General features: G+C 35.9%; 1 protein-coding gene across 3 annotated transcripts in view; it reads left to right on the top strand.

Annotated features, from left to right (window-relative positions):
- The window catches only part of LOC107992516 (uncharacterized), a 51,270-nt gene that overhangs the window by 14,807 nt on the left and 18,084 nt on the right, over positions 1-18,379 (top strand). Inside the window, exons 1-4 of one of the 3 annotated variants that reach the window (XM_062073356.1) lie at positions 6,141-6,501; positions 15,221-15,462; positions 16,441-17,072; positions 17,343-18,133. In XM_062073356.1, coding sequence (XP_061929340.1) covers positions 15,223-15,462; positions 16,441-17,072; positions 17,343-18,133 — 1,663 coding nt within the window. In that variant the 5' untranslated portion in view covers positions 6,141-6,501; positions 15,221-15,222. Of the gene's footprint in view, positions 1-6,140; positions 6,502-13,950; positions 14,740-15,220; positions 15,463-16,440; positions 17,073-17,342; positions 18,134-18,379 lie in introns of those variants that run through there. The other 2 variants (XM_028664168.2, XM_062073355.1) reach the window with 2 other exon arrangements.

Genomic DNA, 18,379 nt, shown 5'->3' with positions numbered 1-18,379 from the left:
TATTTTCTGTAATAATAAAGTGTGTCTTGCAAATTGTGATCAACCGTTTGGAGGGTGATTTTGACATGCAATATTGAAATATAATAATATTCGAAATTGGAAAGTTTGTTGAGTACAAGTGATAATAGATAAAAATTTTATCATTTAAAATCTTGTTTTTCAGAAAATCAATTAATAATTAATCAATTTATTAGATATGATTTTTGAATTTATTTTATAAAATATGTAGATTCACAATTAGTTATATATTTTACGTTGTATATTTTTTATGAGATACTTTTTTTATTTATGCAATGGAATTATCGCAATGGAAAACAACTTCTTTTCTGAATTTAAGTGATATTTTTATATAATATTTATTATCTTGTGAAACAACAAATTTCTTTTAATTATCAAAACTTATTTTAATTTAATTTAATTCAACCGACGAATAAATCTTTGAATATTATTATTTACAAATATCTTTGGACCTATAAGAAAGAAAAACTAGCATTTTTATCTTTCGATTCAATTTGAAAATCTCAAAAAATTTCGAATTCTAAAGATTCTAAAGATGGATCCATCTTTCGATGTGATTTTCTCGATTCGGATGCTAAGGGTACAAAGGCGAAATAAAAAATAGATAGTTAGAGAGAAATATTGCGCAGGGGATAGAATACATCCTTCTCAAAAAGAAATCTTCGGGTCGGCTTAACGGCTTAGAAATAACGCGACAATGGCCGATTATGGCGCCAAAAGGAACCCATCCAGTATCTCATAGCTTCCAATAAATATTTCTGAGCCCTTTTCCCTTACTTGTCACGTGTTTATTTTCTCCTTTATCGTTCCGCCTCCTTTTTGAAAATTGAGCTAATCACAATAATTCTAAATCGTCCCTTTCACTCGAAATTTAAAATGAGTTTCAATCTTTGTTAAAGATGTTACTTAGATATTATTCAAATAAAAAATTAATGCAAACCTCGGCTTTGATGCTTCGTATCTTTTTTTTTTATCTTATCTTTTATCATATTCCCATTGCAATGATCATTTATCGTATAATATTATCTTCTACTCGAGATAACTCGAGAATCTGCGAATTTTTGAATTATTTATCAATTTTGGATATTCGTTCGTTTTCCAATTTAAACAAATATTTTCATTTATTCCTGTCGATTTTGAAAGAAGAAAAGGAAGATTAAGTGAGTATCGTTGCGCACATCTTGAATAGAATATATAACGCTCGACGATTTATGTGTATTTTTAGAGAGAAATTGTCAATCAAATTGCTATGCGCCACCCTAAAAAGGAGATTAGATCGATTTCGAGGAGAGTAGAGAAGGTGACAGGATGGAGCCAGTCGGTTCGCACGCCAAACAAAAACGTGTTTTGCGAAACTTTAATCACAAAGGGCGAAATATACCCGTTTAATAAGCCATATTTTTCTATGGGCGTTGCGTGATGGACGTGAGAATTCGAAATGTTATATTTCTAAAAGTTCGACGAATAGTTTATAATAGGGTCGAGGAGCGTAGTGAGGGAAAGAGGGAATGAGAGAAGAAAAAGGGAGAAGAGCGGGACGGAGAATGAAAGAAAATGGAGAGGTTCCTCCTCGTGAAAAAATTCTCGTTTCCAGTCGCACAATTTCTAACAATCGCGCCTCGCTCTAATTTCGTACCCCTCTGCACTCTCTTTGGAAAAACTCGAGAAAAATTGGGGTGAATCGTCGGGACGTGTGTTCTTTTGCGGTTTTCTCCTCGATGCTGGGCTGTGTGAGCGAGAAGAACGAAAAGATTATATTTCTAAACGAGGTGTCCTTTTTTTTTCCCTGTCGAAACGGCAGTGAAGTCGTTAGAATCGCGTAATGCGATGTTACAGGTATTTTTTTTTTTTTGATCTATCAATCGGTGTTTATGATCGATAGAAAAGACAGGAAGAAGGGAAAATTTATTACAGAATGTCAGAATGTCAATTATTCGAATGATAGATTATTATTCAAATTTAAAATGAATTATGTATGTATTAAAAATATTATATAATAAATGTGTATTATATTTAAAAATATTTATATTTTATCTATTTTAAATATTCGAGTTTAATATCTCGTTTGAGGAAAAATTTAACGTGTACACACGTTTTCATTCGTATTCATGAGTAATGAAAGAAAAGAATGGTGTTAAAATTAAATGATAAGTTAAATATTATTTACAAAATGAAACTACATGTAATTTACTAACGAAATATAATATTGGAAAATTTATAAAAAATAATGAATCAAAATTATTAGAATTTCAAAAGAGTTTAGACAATAAAAGCAATTTTCATCTCCTTAGAAGTTCAATCACTAAATCAATAAATTATTAACTTATTGCATATAAAGTGATTGATTACACAAATATGTAAATTTATTCACAAGCTGATAATTAAATTTCAAGCTAAACTGAATAAGAAAGTAAATTGTGTATTACAATAAACTATATATATTTCAACATAAAGTTCGAGTGATTTTATCTTAAAAAAAAAAAAAATTCAATAGAATGTAAAAATTGTGCTGCTTTCGAGAGAATTAAATTAAAATAATAATCATTGGAATATTAAAAATTTAAAATTGATATTGATATTAAAATATAAATATTAAAAATGAATCAAGGAATTATTAATAACGATTAATTATAAATTTTAATTGTAATAACTTGTTTTTCAGTAAATAAATAAAATATATTAAATTTTGATTATTTTCAATAAAATTATAAATAATCAATAATTTTTATTAGAATTCAATTATTTCATTTATTTAATAAATAATGTATAATAATATATATATATATCAATGTCATACATAATACATACCAATATCATGTTCATTAATTCAAGAAAAAGATCTTTAATTGGATGCAAAATTAAATTTTAAAATATTTTCGTAACAAATTTAATTATCCCAGATCGAATTATTCGAAAAATTATTTCAAACGTAATTATAATGTTCTATTTTATTTCAAAATAACAATTGTCGATAATTTTTACAATCTAATATCTTCATTCTCCCCTTGGTATATTCTTCATGAAATTTCATTTCGAAACACAATGATTACTTTGTCAAAGCCGAAATGCATGACAGTTTACATTCGTTTCGCGCACACAATTTAACTTTTCCATCCTCGTTCGTTGTTATCGACTGAGCATTAATCACGAGTCAAGAGTTCCCTTGCGTTGAATTTCTTTGTTCGAGCACGAAGCGTGGGCACGCGTTGCGCTCAAGAACACGAACCTCGCTTTTAATTATGAGGATATGCGGGATCTTGTGCTCGCGTCGAAATTCGCTAGCAATAATGAAACCGCTTTATTCCCCGGGATCTCTGTTCGATATTCTTTCTTGCGCGTTCAAAGCGCCTACAAACGCAGCTGTCCCGCAGCTATAAAACGGTTCCAATTACGTTTCAACGTTTCTCGACTTTTGTTCGTATTTCCCGCCACATTGTTGCGCGAATCTTTCGAGTTTCAAAATTTTTACACGAAAAACCGTGTAAATTGAGGAAACAAGTTATCATTTCATTAATTTCACAAACTTTATTTAATTCATCGCTCAATTTAATATTTAATATTTACTATTTATATTGTAAATGAAATATTTATTAATGAAGACTTATTTCTTATCCTAAATTGTGATTCTTATACGTGATTTCATAATTTCAATGTATTATATTACGATAATATATTTTATATTTCAATAAGATATTCATTTTGTCGTTCATTATGGACCTTAATTAAAATATTTCAGGAGTGTGAACAAATAAAAATATTTGTCCATTTCTAAAATCTACTTTCTCTTACGTAAACGCAGAAACGAGGATTGTCATTAGTAATTGAACATTCGAGCAAGTTTGAAAACTAAGTAAGCTCGATGAATTTTTTTTGCAAGGTATATACAAATACCAATTTTCAAAAGGAAACATCAGCTGTAGTAAGGACTTGAATTGGCGCGATGAATCTCAAGGAGCTTATATCCGAAGAATGAGACGTGTATGTCGTAGTGAGCACGTAATTGGGCCTTTGGAGCAATTGGAGGTTTCTTGGCGCGTGCGGGGGAGTGCACAAAGGAATCGAGTTGCAAAGGAATTCGAGAGTGCTATTCTATCGAAAAATCGGCCCTTTTAAAAGCAACGGCCGGAAGATTGTCGCGTGCCAGTGATGAAAAAATAATATTTTTTTTTAGGCAATCGAATGAAAAAATAAAAATTGTACGATTATTTTAGCGAAAAAACTAATTTAATTTCTAAATTTAGCGTGCAGTAGATAGATGTAATAGTTTCTGTAAAATTAATTTTTGAAGGGCTGCAAATATATTTACTGTAATATCTTTTTTTATCTTGTGTTTTAAATTTATTCATATCTCAAAACGAAAATTATATTCACATCCTTTCGTTTATTCCAATATTTTTAATTTTTAACTCTTGCTTTTATTCTATCATCCATTTTCTCGTTAATCTTATATTGTAAATTTTATTGCGAAATGATCATTTTCTGTATATTCTCAATAAAATTTCTTCATTCAAAATTACTATAAATTATTATAAAATCAAGCAATAGTTTTTAAAATCAAAATTTCTGTAGCATCTTTGAAAATTTCTTTCAAATTCAGATTTTAATAATTTATACGTTGTTATAGAAGGAAAGTTTTGTTTTCTGTTAAAATAATCGAATCGAATATTAAAAAACAATTTTATTTTATTCTTACATTTCGTTCTGTTTTATTATATAACTCTTTTATTCTTATTCTCCATTATATTAAATAATTTTATCGCTAAGGTAGCGTAAAGGTAGCGGAATAACTTTCTTTGTAGCAATATTGCATGAATAGCAGACATTTGCGGTATACCTCAGAATCGACAGCTCTGACCAGAGAAGGTTTTCAACGTATCTTTGAGAAAGATATATGTTTTACCTGGCCATCGAGGGATCGGACCTTTCTATGGAGAAAACAACCGTGAGATTAGAAATCACGTGACAAACCTACCATTCTGGTGTGGGTTCGATGTAACTTTGTAAACAGATCTAACGAGCTAAATCACTTCTCGTGTCGGCATTAAGAATGGGATATATTTTTTTTTATTTTTCAGATTGAAAATTTTCGAATCTTTTAAAAATAATTAACTTTACAAAGATTAACTATTAATTAATTGTAATTTAAATTTATACTTTTGACTCATTTCGCTTGATTTCATTACTATATAGTAAAAGAAATATTTATAATTTTTTTGCAAGGACGATTATTATTAAGTTTGTTATTATCGATAAATCTGAGTTTGAAAAATTTTAGAAACTCAGAAAAAAAAATATATATATATATATACTTTCTAATATAGATACTTTTTAGAGAAGAAAGAGAGCGTCGAAAGTTTTAAAGAGATTTTAGATGTTACAAAGTTTTTGGACTCGAGTTTCGCAAATCTAAAAATCAGGTTTCGATTCACCTCTAACTTCACTTTCTCCTTGCTTCATAGCACAGTTGCATTCAAATGGCAATGATACTGACGGCTGCAACGTACACTGAATCGCGCCAAAAATATGCATGCACAATAAATCGTTCAGATCGTAATCTAACTTTCTACTGGAAACTCTATGTGATTTTCAATTACCATATTTTGCCAGAATTGCTAGAGGTGTGCATGTAAATGAATAGGTTACAAAAAATATTCGTAGATACGTATTCTTATTTCCTAGTGCAACGTTTCTTTTCATCAGACTTTTATGAAAAATAAACCGATACGAAATTTTAATTATACATTTGGAATCATTGATTCATCATACATAAATTCCAATAAAAATAACAATTTCTACTTTTATTTTTCCAGAATAAAAAAACTAGATATTAGCTACTTTTTTTCAACGTCTTTCTTTCTATTTACAAATTTGAATATTCCCTTCTTTTACAATGTCAAACGAAATTTATATATATTAATTTATAAAATTACAATACAATTCAAAAAAGGAAAATATCAATAACACGTGGTCCAAGGAATGGTGCTGGAACTCGGAAAATTCTGTTTCTTCCGTTATCAATAGCGAGCATTCCGATGGCCGGCAATCGTGAAACACCCACCAGCACCTTCAAACCCAGAGATCATCGAGCGTCCACCTGGGGCGAGTGGAGTGGCTGGCTGGCTTGGATCAGGTCACGGCACCAGGGTGGGGGTACATGCGAGTACAGTACAGACAGTATAGAGACAGCCGGTCTCTCCTGTTTCGTAGCCTCACCTAGGGACCCTTTCCTACATAAGGCCCCACGTCCTTACCCCACCACGCCAGTAGAGAACCAGCCGTTGAAGTGGCACGACCCGACACCTTCCCGGTCGCGCATCCGCAACCTTTCACGTTTCCACGAAACTACGCGCCTCCATCTATCGTGTGTGATCGTGGATTATGTGCCGCGACGATCCGAGAAAACTGCGCCCAAGGAACAGTGGTTTGATTAACCGGTGCTGAGTTTGGATGTACGGGTCGAATACTGGTGGCCAAGGACACGCGGTGAGTAGTGGTATCCTCTTCTTTTTGTCGACCTTCGCTCTCGGGAGAGTTGACCATCGCTGGGACGAAAAGTTTAGAGTATATTTTTTTCTTCTTTCGCTCGAGATTCGGCTCGATCGGTCGTTCTTCTCGATCAAGGTTTGTTAAATTTTCGAGAGATGTTTGAATACTTTTAAGAAATAGGAAAGGTTTCTCTGTGTTTATTGTTTTTTTAAGTGAGTAGTAATGGTGAAACTGGTGATTGGATAATATAAATTAGACGAGTTTGGATCGTTTTCTTTTTCTTCGAATCAATTAGAGACGAATCGAAGAATATATATAATGAATTATTAACGATACGAATCAATCTTTCTATGATTACTATCACACTTGATTATTATCGCAGTGTCAATCTTTGGTTAAAGAAGTATACATTAATATTTCAGATTTTTGGGATATAAGTTCAAGTTATTTTTGTCACCTCTTTGGGAAAGAATACCTGTTAGACGATTAAAACTTTATGTACAAAGATATTACTTAAAACTCGTTTATATGTGCAATTTAAATTTGCATGACAAACGTCTGTTTATACACGGTCAACATATACGTTTGATCGAATAAGAAATTAATTTATAATTCTTTTATTATTAAAACATTTTCTATGCCCCTTCATTGAATATCTTTTAAATTCAACGAACATGATGAACCTAAAAATAGATTCAAAATTCGTTTTTCGAAACAAATCTATTATCTACGATACTTCTCCACTATTCCTATCTTCCAACAATAACAGCCTCCCAAGCTCTTCCGAGAGTTTACGCAAGACTTTACGATCCGACTTAACACACGAGCTGGTTAATGCAAGGCGACGACGAATGAGAGAAGCAAAGAAAGGAAAGTGACCGCGCGTGCTATATCTTTGAAAGAAAGGAAAAAGGAGGAGGGCGAAAGAGAGGAGGATAAGGAGAAGAAGAGAGAGAGAGAGAAATGAAAAGGGCTCGTAACGAAGGAGCGAGCAAAGCTAGTCGTGGGTCCTATACAAACTTTCCTGTCGAAGTTCGAAGGACCCCGTGGGTCCACCTCGAGGAACCTTTTCTCGAGGATCCCTCCATTTAAATGGCCAGGCGTTTGTTCGCCAGGACTCGTTTCGTTCCATTGTTCCCGCCTTATTTTCGAGGCGCGTCCTGAATGTCCGCTTCACCCTGCCTCACCCCGTAAAGGGTAAGATTGCTTGGAAACGTGGCCCCCGACTTCCTTTACAATTTGCAAATTTCCAGTTTAATTTCAATTCGCCATTAAACGCGTTTCTTTCTTTCTTTCTCCCCCCTCCCTCCTTTTGTTATCCATTCCATCGTTGTTGTTATCGTTCCATTCCAACCGTTCTCTCCGATGCGAGGATCGAGGGACGTTCGAGGTGAATTTGGAATTTGGAAATCACTTGGAGGAGAGTTTTTTTGCACAGAGCATTACAGTACAGCGGATATTCTAATAGTAAATATAAATTGATATCAGATTTATTAATTTTCTGGATTATTTTATATGTATTATTTCACCAAGACTTGAATTTCATTTCAAAGTAAGGACAGTTTGTTCAATTTCCTATTTTGTTTCGTCCGGAGAATAGGCAGATTGAAAATTTGAGCCAAAAATACCCTATAAAATCAACCTATCCACCTTGTCCGCTCCGAGACAAAACAACGACGATAAACGGCGAAAAACATCGGTTACAATAAGATCGCGTACCTAGACTCTCTGGAATAATGGAAATACGGAACACACGAGGAGGAAGGAAGGAAGGAGAGAAGGGCAGGGACAGGTGTGCTCGAAATAGAGCGCGAACCGAAAGTTTGTCTTCACGTTTTCCTCTCTCTCTCTCTCTCTCTCTCTCCCCGTTTTCCTATCCCCTGCTCCCGATTCTCCTCGATCTCCTCGTCCCATTGCCAAAAACCGAGCACGTCACCTCTTGTGAATGCGCGTTTGATTGTCCTCAACTGGCTCTCTTCTAGAATAAAATGCATCTCTCCCTCCCTCCCCCTTAACCTTCCTTCTCCCTTCGTGCATCCGCTCGTTTCTCTCACCTTGCGCCCCTTCCGACCTGTATACACTCGACGAGACACGGGGCCGATTTCGAGGGAAACGTCACCAGAGGAAAAGGTGTGCGAGGACCCGGGTCAATTCAATATAAATCAGAGCCGTGGAGCCAAGAGGAGAGAGTCTAGGAAGCAAGGAAGCAAGGAAGGAAGGAAGGAAGGAAGGAAGGAAGGTTCGAAGGACGGGTAAGGGGAAGAGGGTGTTCACTCAGGATGAATAGGGTATTTTTAAGGGGAGGGGGTTGGCCACGATCTGTACACGGCCCGTATACCACGTTGTGCGTGTAGCTTTCGCGCTCGTGTGTTTGCGACGTTTTTCAAAAGGGATTAGGTACCAAGTGCTCACCTGCCCTCCCTTCTCGTTTCTTCTCTTTCTTCCTTGTTCTCGAGTGTTTCTCTCTCTCCCTCTTTTCTTCTCGAACGGTGGTTCAAAGCTTTCTTGGCTAACGCTCTTCTTTCATCCAAAGGAAAATTTAGATTTTTATCTTTCAACTGCGATCTCTTCCTTTTTTCTTTTTTTTTTTTCCTAATTCGAGAATCTTGGAATCTTGGAGAGATCCGGAAGAAAGATTTGCACACGTGTTTGTGTGTCAATGATTTTTATTATTAGTCGAATCGATCGATCGATTTCATTTTTTTAAATGTCACAATCGAAAGAATAAATACATTAGAGGGAAACGAGATAAAAATTTTATACTATATTTTATATTATAGATCTATCTATACTTTGATCGTGATACTTAGAAATGAAAGATATCGAAAAGATATTCAAAGATAATCGATAAATCTTGATCCAATCTCTCTCTCTCTCTCTCTCTCTCTTATCGTTCCCTGTTCGAAGTTTTTTCGAGATCGAATCAAGGACAAGGTGGACGAGTTTTCTATTCTTCAACCGTTCCTTTCTTCGATGCCCGAATTTATTTTAAGCTGGACCAATTTATTTCGCAAGAACGGATAATCCGTGGATCTCCCTTCATGCGTGGAAGGGGGCCGGCCTCGATCAAGACTCGTGCTAGGATTTTTCGTTTTCTTGGGGGCCGCTCGCGAGAGGAGGAACCGTTAATACCCTCCTTCGATCCGTGAATAATCGTATTGTGCAAGCGGTATTTTCGCGATGCATCTGTTTCGCGCAAATTTATCGCGTGAACGACGACAGTGGTGAAAAATTCGAGGGGGGTAGCTCAGCTGATTTTTCTTTTGTTTTTTTTATTTGTCCTTATCTGCTCAATCATGGACAAATCGTGAATAAATTTTGACGCCTTGACATTTTAAGAAATTTTGCGTATCTTGTATACGAGGATGACAGGTCCTTTTATTTTGGTAAGAAAGTTATATCTTGATCAGATTTTGTTTGTATTGCTATGTCTCGTCTAAATATAATATATTTCAGTTTCTTTTTTTCTAATTATTTTATTCAGAACATCATTGAAAAATAATCATTGAATTAATGGATTGTCGTATTTATATTTTTGACGAGCTATTTAAAGTAAGACAATTACATACAATTACATAAAGAAATTACTTAATAATTCGCTTTAATACTGCTTAACAATTAATAATAGTTAAAACGTAATAACGATCCAATTTTTAATTTCCATTACATAAAATCGTTATTCCTCATCGTTGATTTTTTTTTATCTAAAAAAATACAAGAGAAAACTCGTTTAAAGAAATTCCACGTCTCAAAGATCTCTCGTGACCCGATCCATCGATACCATCCCTTTCGATGCCATTCCATCCAGCTTAAAACTAAATCCGAACATCCACTTGAATGAACGCATTTAAATATCGACACGAATTTTTAAAGTGAACGCATACCCTGGATCCGACGATTAATGCAAAGAAAGCAGGTCTCCAAGGATAAAAAGAGGGGACGAGACGTTCCTCTTTTTTTTTCTTTTTTCCTTCGGTTAATTCCCATCCTCGAGAAGCGTCGTCCAACGCCAAAGTCGTTAAAAAACAACTTTTACAGCATACATTACGGTCGGAAGGAAAAAGGGGTCGTCTGGCGTGCTTGCAAGCATGTTAAGGTTTTTAACCGTCGCTCCATTTTTATTTCTTTCCTCGGTTGAAGGAAAGTACTCGATCCTGTCTTGTCCTTCGCGGGGCCCTCGTAAAGGAGGGGTAGGTAAGGGAGCGGCAAAATGGATTAAACCTGATCGAGGGTCCCCCTCCTCTTTTTACATTTGGCCATACATCCAAAAAGCGTAACGAGCATTGTCGTTTATACTTTACAAGCTATAAAAAGGGACAGATATGGGCCATGCTCCATCCACGCTAACAGTAAACCGAAGGGAGTGGAACAATTTAATGTCATCGTTTGCCACTTGCAAACGCGCGTTCATCAAACGATGAAACATCTCACTGAAAATTGCCTCGTTTTTCATGGATAGTAGCGTTTCTTTTTTTCGACGTTGCTATTATTTCAATTACTTCAATTATTCGATATATTTAAATTCAATGGATATAATCGAGAGTTACAATAGTAATATAGAATATTTTAGAATATTTCTATATTCTATAACAAACGTAACGTCATAAAAACAATCGAAAGTAAAATTGTTGCGTTTGCGAAAAATACTCTCAAGTGGAGGATTTTCCAAAGGGTAAAAATTTACCCCCGATATTACTTCTCGAGAAATATATTCTCCGAGGCGACTCTTCTCTCTGAGAATTTTACCGCCAAATTTATTCTATCTAATCTACCAATCCATCTCTACGTCTCTTCACAGAGACAAGAAGAGGAATGTCAATAATGGACCTTTCCCGTTACTCGCTTGCCGCCACGAACAAATTGGCGGCGCTGTACAACGTTGAAACGTTGCGTAAATCGAATTCTTTTTTTTTATAAACGGCGTTTAAATGCTCGTAACAAATCAAACGGGACAATTTAACGTCTCCCTCTCACGGGGAGACCCCCCCTCTTTCCTGTGCACTTGTTTCCTGCGGTTCACAGTATGCCAGCCAGCACGATAATAACGCGACGTGTCTTTCCTACTAGAGTGGCCGTTTGGCTACGTGTATCGGTGATCGTTAGATGGATACGATAAGGGACACAGGTGGACCCTTAGGTCCCCCTTTTCCTAGACGCTTTGCCCCGCACACATTTAAGATTTATCGTTAACTGGTAATTATCGTCGACGGGGTTATACAGCTGCGCTTATTAAAGCGATTGATCGGGTTATTTTTTCCCTCTTCCTTCTCTCGATCAATTGTATTATCAAGCAATGAGTAACAAGGTAATTGAAGAAGTGCTTCAAGAGGAAGAGGAGATCTGGCGAAAGATCGTGTTGGATTATTTGTCCGTCACTTTATAAAATTATAGAGGTAGAGTTTAAGAGATTACTTTTTTGTTAAAAGTAAGCAGTTATTATTTCATTAATCAAAGATGTTGTCTTCTCTTAGATTGTATTCTCATCGAGGTAAAGAATTTGAAGCGAATCTCTTGTTTTTTTTTTAAAAATCTACTTACACGTTGAATTTCAATTTAATTACATATTAAATCTAATAACTGAAAAATTGTCAATAATGATCTGTTTCCAATAAAGAAACTTAACTTTTGATTCACGCCTGATGTCTCCATTAAAAAAAACCATTAAAAATACATCTACTTCCTTTGAAGGAATTCGGTTGGAACACAAGCAAAACGGCACTCACTCAAGTTTACCGCAGGTGCGGTTAACACGATCGCTTTGCTATTACCTTCAAGATTCATTGCTAGCACAAATCGCAAAGGACATTATGCAAAGAGAATGCACACCATTTTCCGTTACTCGTTCTAGCTAGCGTGCTCATCGCCTCGAAGCGCTTTTTAAAGACGCGTTTCAACGCGTGTCGTCCGACTGGTTTCATTCCCTTAAACTCGCCACTAACAAACCGCGTGCAATCTTCAAAAACGTATTTCGCCGGTTAAATCCTTGAAACCACTTCGTGATTCAAGTTTCGCAAGGGTGAAAAGGAATAAAAAGCTCAAAATTGTATCATTATTTTCTAATAGGAAAAAGAATTTCACGTGGTATTAATTTTTTCTTATATTAAAAATTTATTTGTATTTCAAAGATAAATAGAAAGTGAAACGATATTATAAATTAATTAAGCGAAAAAATAAAAATCGTTTCTAATGGTAAAAAGAACTTGATGATCTTTTTTGGATGATGTAATTAATTTTTTCTTGTATCAAAAATTTACTTGCATTTCAAAGTATTGTATCTTATCACACGAATAATAAGCATCAACTTGTTGTAAATTATAAAAATATACATTTCAGAGATTTATATTTCAATAATTCAAATATTTATTATCCTGCATAAAAATGATATTAAATCATATCTTTTCTTTTCTCACAATCTTTAAAATCATTATCCATCGATTATTCGATTTTAATTCAACTTATTACCTATTTAAACCAATCGTCTTCCCGAAGAGTACCAAAACCTTCGTGCACATTGCTTGGATTAGGTTTAATGAATCGCGCTCGTTTCACACGTTCGTTTCGTTTCGTTTCGTTTCTCATGGTTTGCAGGGTGGCACAGTGCTCGTTGCCCTCGAAGTGGGTGTTCGATGGGAGGGCCGCGAAAGGCGTGGAATATACGTTATATAAAATAAGACGGGTGAAATAAGATAGCGATCGTCTCTCTCGGCGTTTCGACGCCGAGCGTGGTCTCGTGCTTGCAGGGGCCAGATGGAAGGCAAGTTACGCGACCGTCACCATATGCGCAGGTGCCCATGCTGTTTCACGAGCTACCCCGTACACGTTCCAAGGGCATGCGTGTAAACGTCGCATATGCGAGTACTCGTGCACGATGAAACGTGCACGATGGTACGTGATGGCGCAGGTAGACTCGAGAAAGTAAAACGTGAACGTGCATGGAAAGAAAAAAAAAAGTGCGTGTTACGATGGAAGGACGCGTGTATGCAACAGCCTGTATGCAAATTAACGCATTTTTATATCTGCCTAATTCACAATACGCGCGGCTACACCCTACGTACCTGGCCACTGGGGGAACCGTTAAAAGTGAAAACGTATCCACGACATTGCTACCAATTGCTGATAATTTTGTTACCCGTGTTTTTCGTATCTTTGTATCTTTTGGCGCGTTGGTTGATAAAAGTATTCGATGACGTTACGTAACTTCAAAACTTTGTTTGCATCTTGCATTCGTTATATTATTATCATTCATTTATTATTAGTTTCTATAAGTTTAATTAAACTCTCTGCAATATTACAAGTCCATTTTAACTTTCTATAATGCTTTATCGTGATTTTGCGTCTTATATTTTTAAAATTTTGTTTTTTTTTGTTTATAAATTTACTGTATGTATAATATAATATAAGATTGTAATTGGAAAGTATATATTTATAAATAGTAGTAACAAAAAATTGTAATAGGAAAATAATCAAATGTAAATTAGTATATAATAGTGATTTTAAAGTCGTGATTATATGTCTATATTTTTTAAAACTTTGTTTTGTTTGTTTGTAAATTTACTATATGTGTAATATACGAAGATTATAGACGAAGACAGGACATATGACAGTTACTTATGAAAAAACCAATGAATCATTTTTAGTAAAAAAATTAGTTAAGAAAATATTTCAACTTTAATTCATAAAGAAATTTATAAAAGTAAAGCATAAATGAGAATATTGATGCAAATCATATTTGTGAAATAAAATTTAACTTCAAATTGATAATTAGATCTTTAAACTATTGAAATAAAAAACTTGAAAAATTAATAAGAAGTAAGATAAAAATGTTACAGAATTTAGAGAAGATTATTTGTATGTAATTTTACCATTTTTTTGCACCATTATCCAAGTTTCCTCGTAAATATTAATTTTCCAAAACCTGGAAATAATTCATCCAAGAAAATTAATCCGGATAATACAGATTTTCAACGAACTCGAAACAAAAATTACGTAACGTCCGCTCGTGATGAAGAGGGAATGTTATCGTGCAATCTCTCTTAAAGGGACTCGATTGAGGAAGAAGAAGGGCGCCTTCCATGCACGGACATCCGAAAATAAATGTTTTAATTATGGAATGGGTGAAGAGCAGTGACAAAAAAAAAAAGAAAAAGAGAAAGAAAAAAATAAAAAGAGAAGAAAAACCAAAGGAATCAACAGAATGAACGCACCTGTCACGGCATACGGGAAACAGCAAAACAGGTGAAACTCATACACCTGAAATTGTTACACGAGTTAACACTTGCTTTGACTCAATTAATGATTAAACGACAGCTACTTATTATCGGATAATAAAAAATTTACGAAATTGGAATAATAAATAGAAATCGAAACTGATATTGTTTAAATTCAAAAAAAAGAAAACAAGAAATTATCCTTATTTAATTTTCCGTAGTTTTTTTAAATCATGAAAGAAACAACGAGAAATTATTGAGATTTGAATACAAAAATTTCGAAGAGATTTCGAAGAAAAAAAAAAATTATCCAAATTCTTTTAACAATTTTAGAAGAGAAATATCGAGGAACAGGAACATTTTTTCGAAGCGACTTAAGAAAATAAATTTCCTCGCCGATGGTCTTGTTCTCGAATCGCGGTTAAATCGATAAAGCTTCTTCCAAGCTTTTTAACGGGGAAGAATGTACACGTATTCCGCTTAGTTAGGGATTTGCTTCTTGCCTTCAGAGATGCTGAAGTGGACGGTTTCGAGATCATTGTCAGCGAGCAGCTCGACGCCTCACGGTCCATCTAATTTGAACAAGGCGCCCCGTAGACCTTTCAGAGACCTATCCAACACACCTCCTGCCGCTGGGACGAAAACCAGGGGCATATCTGGGCAAAATGTCGAAAATATATCGGCAAGAACGACGCCGGTTCGTCGAAGGAGGTGCAGAAGTCATGGCAGCGATATGAGGGCGTATTTTCAGGTATTTTGTGCTCACTTTATTCTTCTGCTTTATCTTTTTCTAATAATAGAAATAATAATAAAAAATAATAAGAAATAATAATAATAATAATATTTATTTCTAGTAATAGAAATAAATACACGGCGCCAAGCGAGATAAAGCAATGGGAAAGATTTAAAATTGTTCACCCTCTGAAGTCTTAATTGTCTGGAGAAAGTGAATTGGAGATCGATGTTCGATTCGATGATCCAAGAGCAAAATATAAACAAGAGATAAAAGATTGTTCCTTTTTTTTTTTCGCAATATACATTTGATATTGAAGTATATAATTCATCGCACAATATACAATTTTTTTTTATGTTAAAACAATTGGTAAAATAATATTCAAGTTCAGTTTCAGTGCTTTAAATTGATTGGCGCAACGAATACAACATTTCAAAGAATCTAATATTTTATTTTTTGTAGAAAGAAATAATAATAATTTCTTTGTAAATAGACATGTTCAAGTTTAATTAATATATATTAACATATTCGTAGATATTAATTTGTTATCTCAACGTGCATGTGAATTTTTATAAGCTGATATAACACAATGGAAAATATCTGTTCAATTTACACTTACGAAATATGAATTTTATTAAAATTCTACACCACGGAATACATAACTTTAATATCACATTTTCCTCAAGCAGTATTCACGCATTGAGTATTCATTAATTATTCTCAATAAATCTGTTTATACGCTAAACGATATCTCGTTCAGAAGAAAGCTAATTCAGAATAATTTTTCAAGTAACAAACACAGGAAAAAAGGATCCTCCCTCCACAACCTTTTAACTCTTAAAATCGACAAACTTTCCGTCCCGTGTTTGATTAAACCTCCCCCCTCTCCCTCTCCCGATTAAACTTCTCGAGATACGAAAACAGAAGACGGAAAAGAGAAAAAGAGAAAACGAACGATACAGAAAGAGGACATTTATCGGAGGTCTCTGGTTCCAGGCAACGAAGCCTAATTTGCGGGCGAGCAAACGTCAATCGATGTCGCAACAACAGGAGAAGTCATCGGTCTCGGAGAGCTTCTATCAAGGGACGCCAAGGGTCGACACCGATATCGGCCCGTTGACGTTCCTCCCTCAGGGCGGCAAGTGTCCCACGGCACTCACACTTCCCACGGATCCGGCCCTGTTCATGAGAAAAACCAGGGCGAAGAATTTCCCGAGTGACAACGAGCTTCCACAAAACATCATGAACGAGGCAAGGGCGAACCTTCAGTCGCACGTTTCCGACTTTTTTCAACAAATATCGATGGCCACGAGCCCGGAAGACGTGATGGAGGCCGAGTCGGTCCCGTTCTCCATGGCCAGGCCCCTTTTCCCGAGGGGGGTAAACGAAGAGGAGGGAAGAGGTGCGAAGGCGAGCGAGGGAACGAGGATGCCGTATCTGCCGAAACTTGCCAAGATCACGAGGATTCATTCTAGATGCAGGACGCCGTATCACGGAAAGGCTTCCTCGGCCGCGAGCAAGGGCAAAGGTCACACGCCTCTGCTCGGTAAACTGTCGAATTTGGCCATCGACCAAGATTTACCTAAATTCGAGAACATGGATAACACGGTTACGGAAGTTCTCAACAGGTAAAACGAAGGGAAAATGTTTAAAATATTTATTTCGCGTATAAGGATTTTGTAGTTTGACGTGGGTGTACTTCAATCTAAATTATCCGATATTGATTTATGAAACGGAACTTTCATCTTAGATTATCTTTTATTGATTCAAATAACCAAATTCGATGCGTGTTATTAAGATGTATTATAATAATTTCATTTATTCATCAATTCAATTAATCATTAAGTAAAAATTATCAGACTACCTTCTCTCATATACCGCTCTGTTTCTTCATTTAGGGAGCAAGAGGTAAATTTCAGCGGGAAAACGGTGGCAGAGATCCTTCTGGGGGACGTGGAAGAGAGGAAGAAGGTTCTGGGTGGTAACCGGGGCGAGGAGGAGAATTCGAAAACGGATCACACCTACGAGACGATCGTGGAGCGAGAAGAGACGATTATGGAAGAGGAGGGGTCGTGTCACAACGACAGCTCCGTCTCCTCGGCCAGCCAACTCTTGGAGGATCCTTCACCTATGTCCTGGGCGTTCGCCTCGCCCACCAACGACCTCGACGGAGAGTTTACGTTGAAGAGGCAACGTGGGATACGGAGGAAGCGGCATCGAAAGGACACCGACAAACTGTTCGACGGGAAACGGGCGAAGAGACGCTCCACGAGCCGCAGTCCGTCTGCTGGTAAAACGAAAACAGAGGCGGCGCAACCCACTTTGGCAGAGGCTGTGAATCGAAACGTGAAGAAACTTGCCCTGGAGACCGACTTGGACACCGCTTTGGACGAGAAGTGTGCGTTCGAGCCAAAAGCATTGTTTTGCGGCCTCGAGGGACGCAGAGAGGAGGGGATAGGCAGGAAGACGAATACCTGGGATCTGGACAGCCCCAAGTCCACTCTCACCGACGACTTTCACAGCTCGAAATCGTATTTGAACTCGGTGTCGAACACACCCGAGACCCCTTTGGTCGCCACCGTGAGAAGGTGTCTCAAGTTCAGCCCGGAAACCGAACCACCGAAACCGAATTGCCATGGATCAATAGAGATCGAGTATTCGGTCGTGGCAGATCAAATACACGTTCGAGGTGAGCTTGCGTGCTGGATAATTATTTAAGAGGCTTTTCTATTTTAAGTGGAATAAGACGAAATGCAAAATTATTTGAAAATTGTTTCTCTGTTTATTATTTTCTTGTTTATTTTTGTATAAAGCTTAACCTCGATTCATTTAGTTTATTTTAGAAAAAGATTTGCTCACATCACATCCATAAGAGAGGATGTATCTTTAAAATAATTCTCTTTCTCTAATCGGGTCACCAAATTCGTTCCAATGT

The sequence above is a fragment of the Apis cerana genome, linkage group LG3 (genome assembly GCF_029169275.1).
Source record: "Apis cerana isolate GH-2021 linkage group LG3, AcerK_1.0, whole genome shotgun sequence".
Classification (NCBI taxonomy): Eukaryota; Metazoa; Arthropoda; class Insecta; order Hymenoptera; family Apidae; genus Apis; species Apis cerana.
The sequence above is the reverse complement of the archived record's forward strand: the minus strand, read 5'-3'. Positions and strand labels throughout refer to the sequence as shown.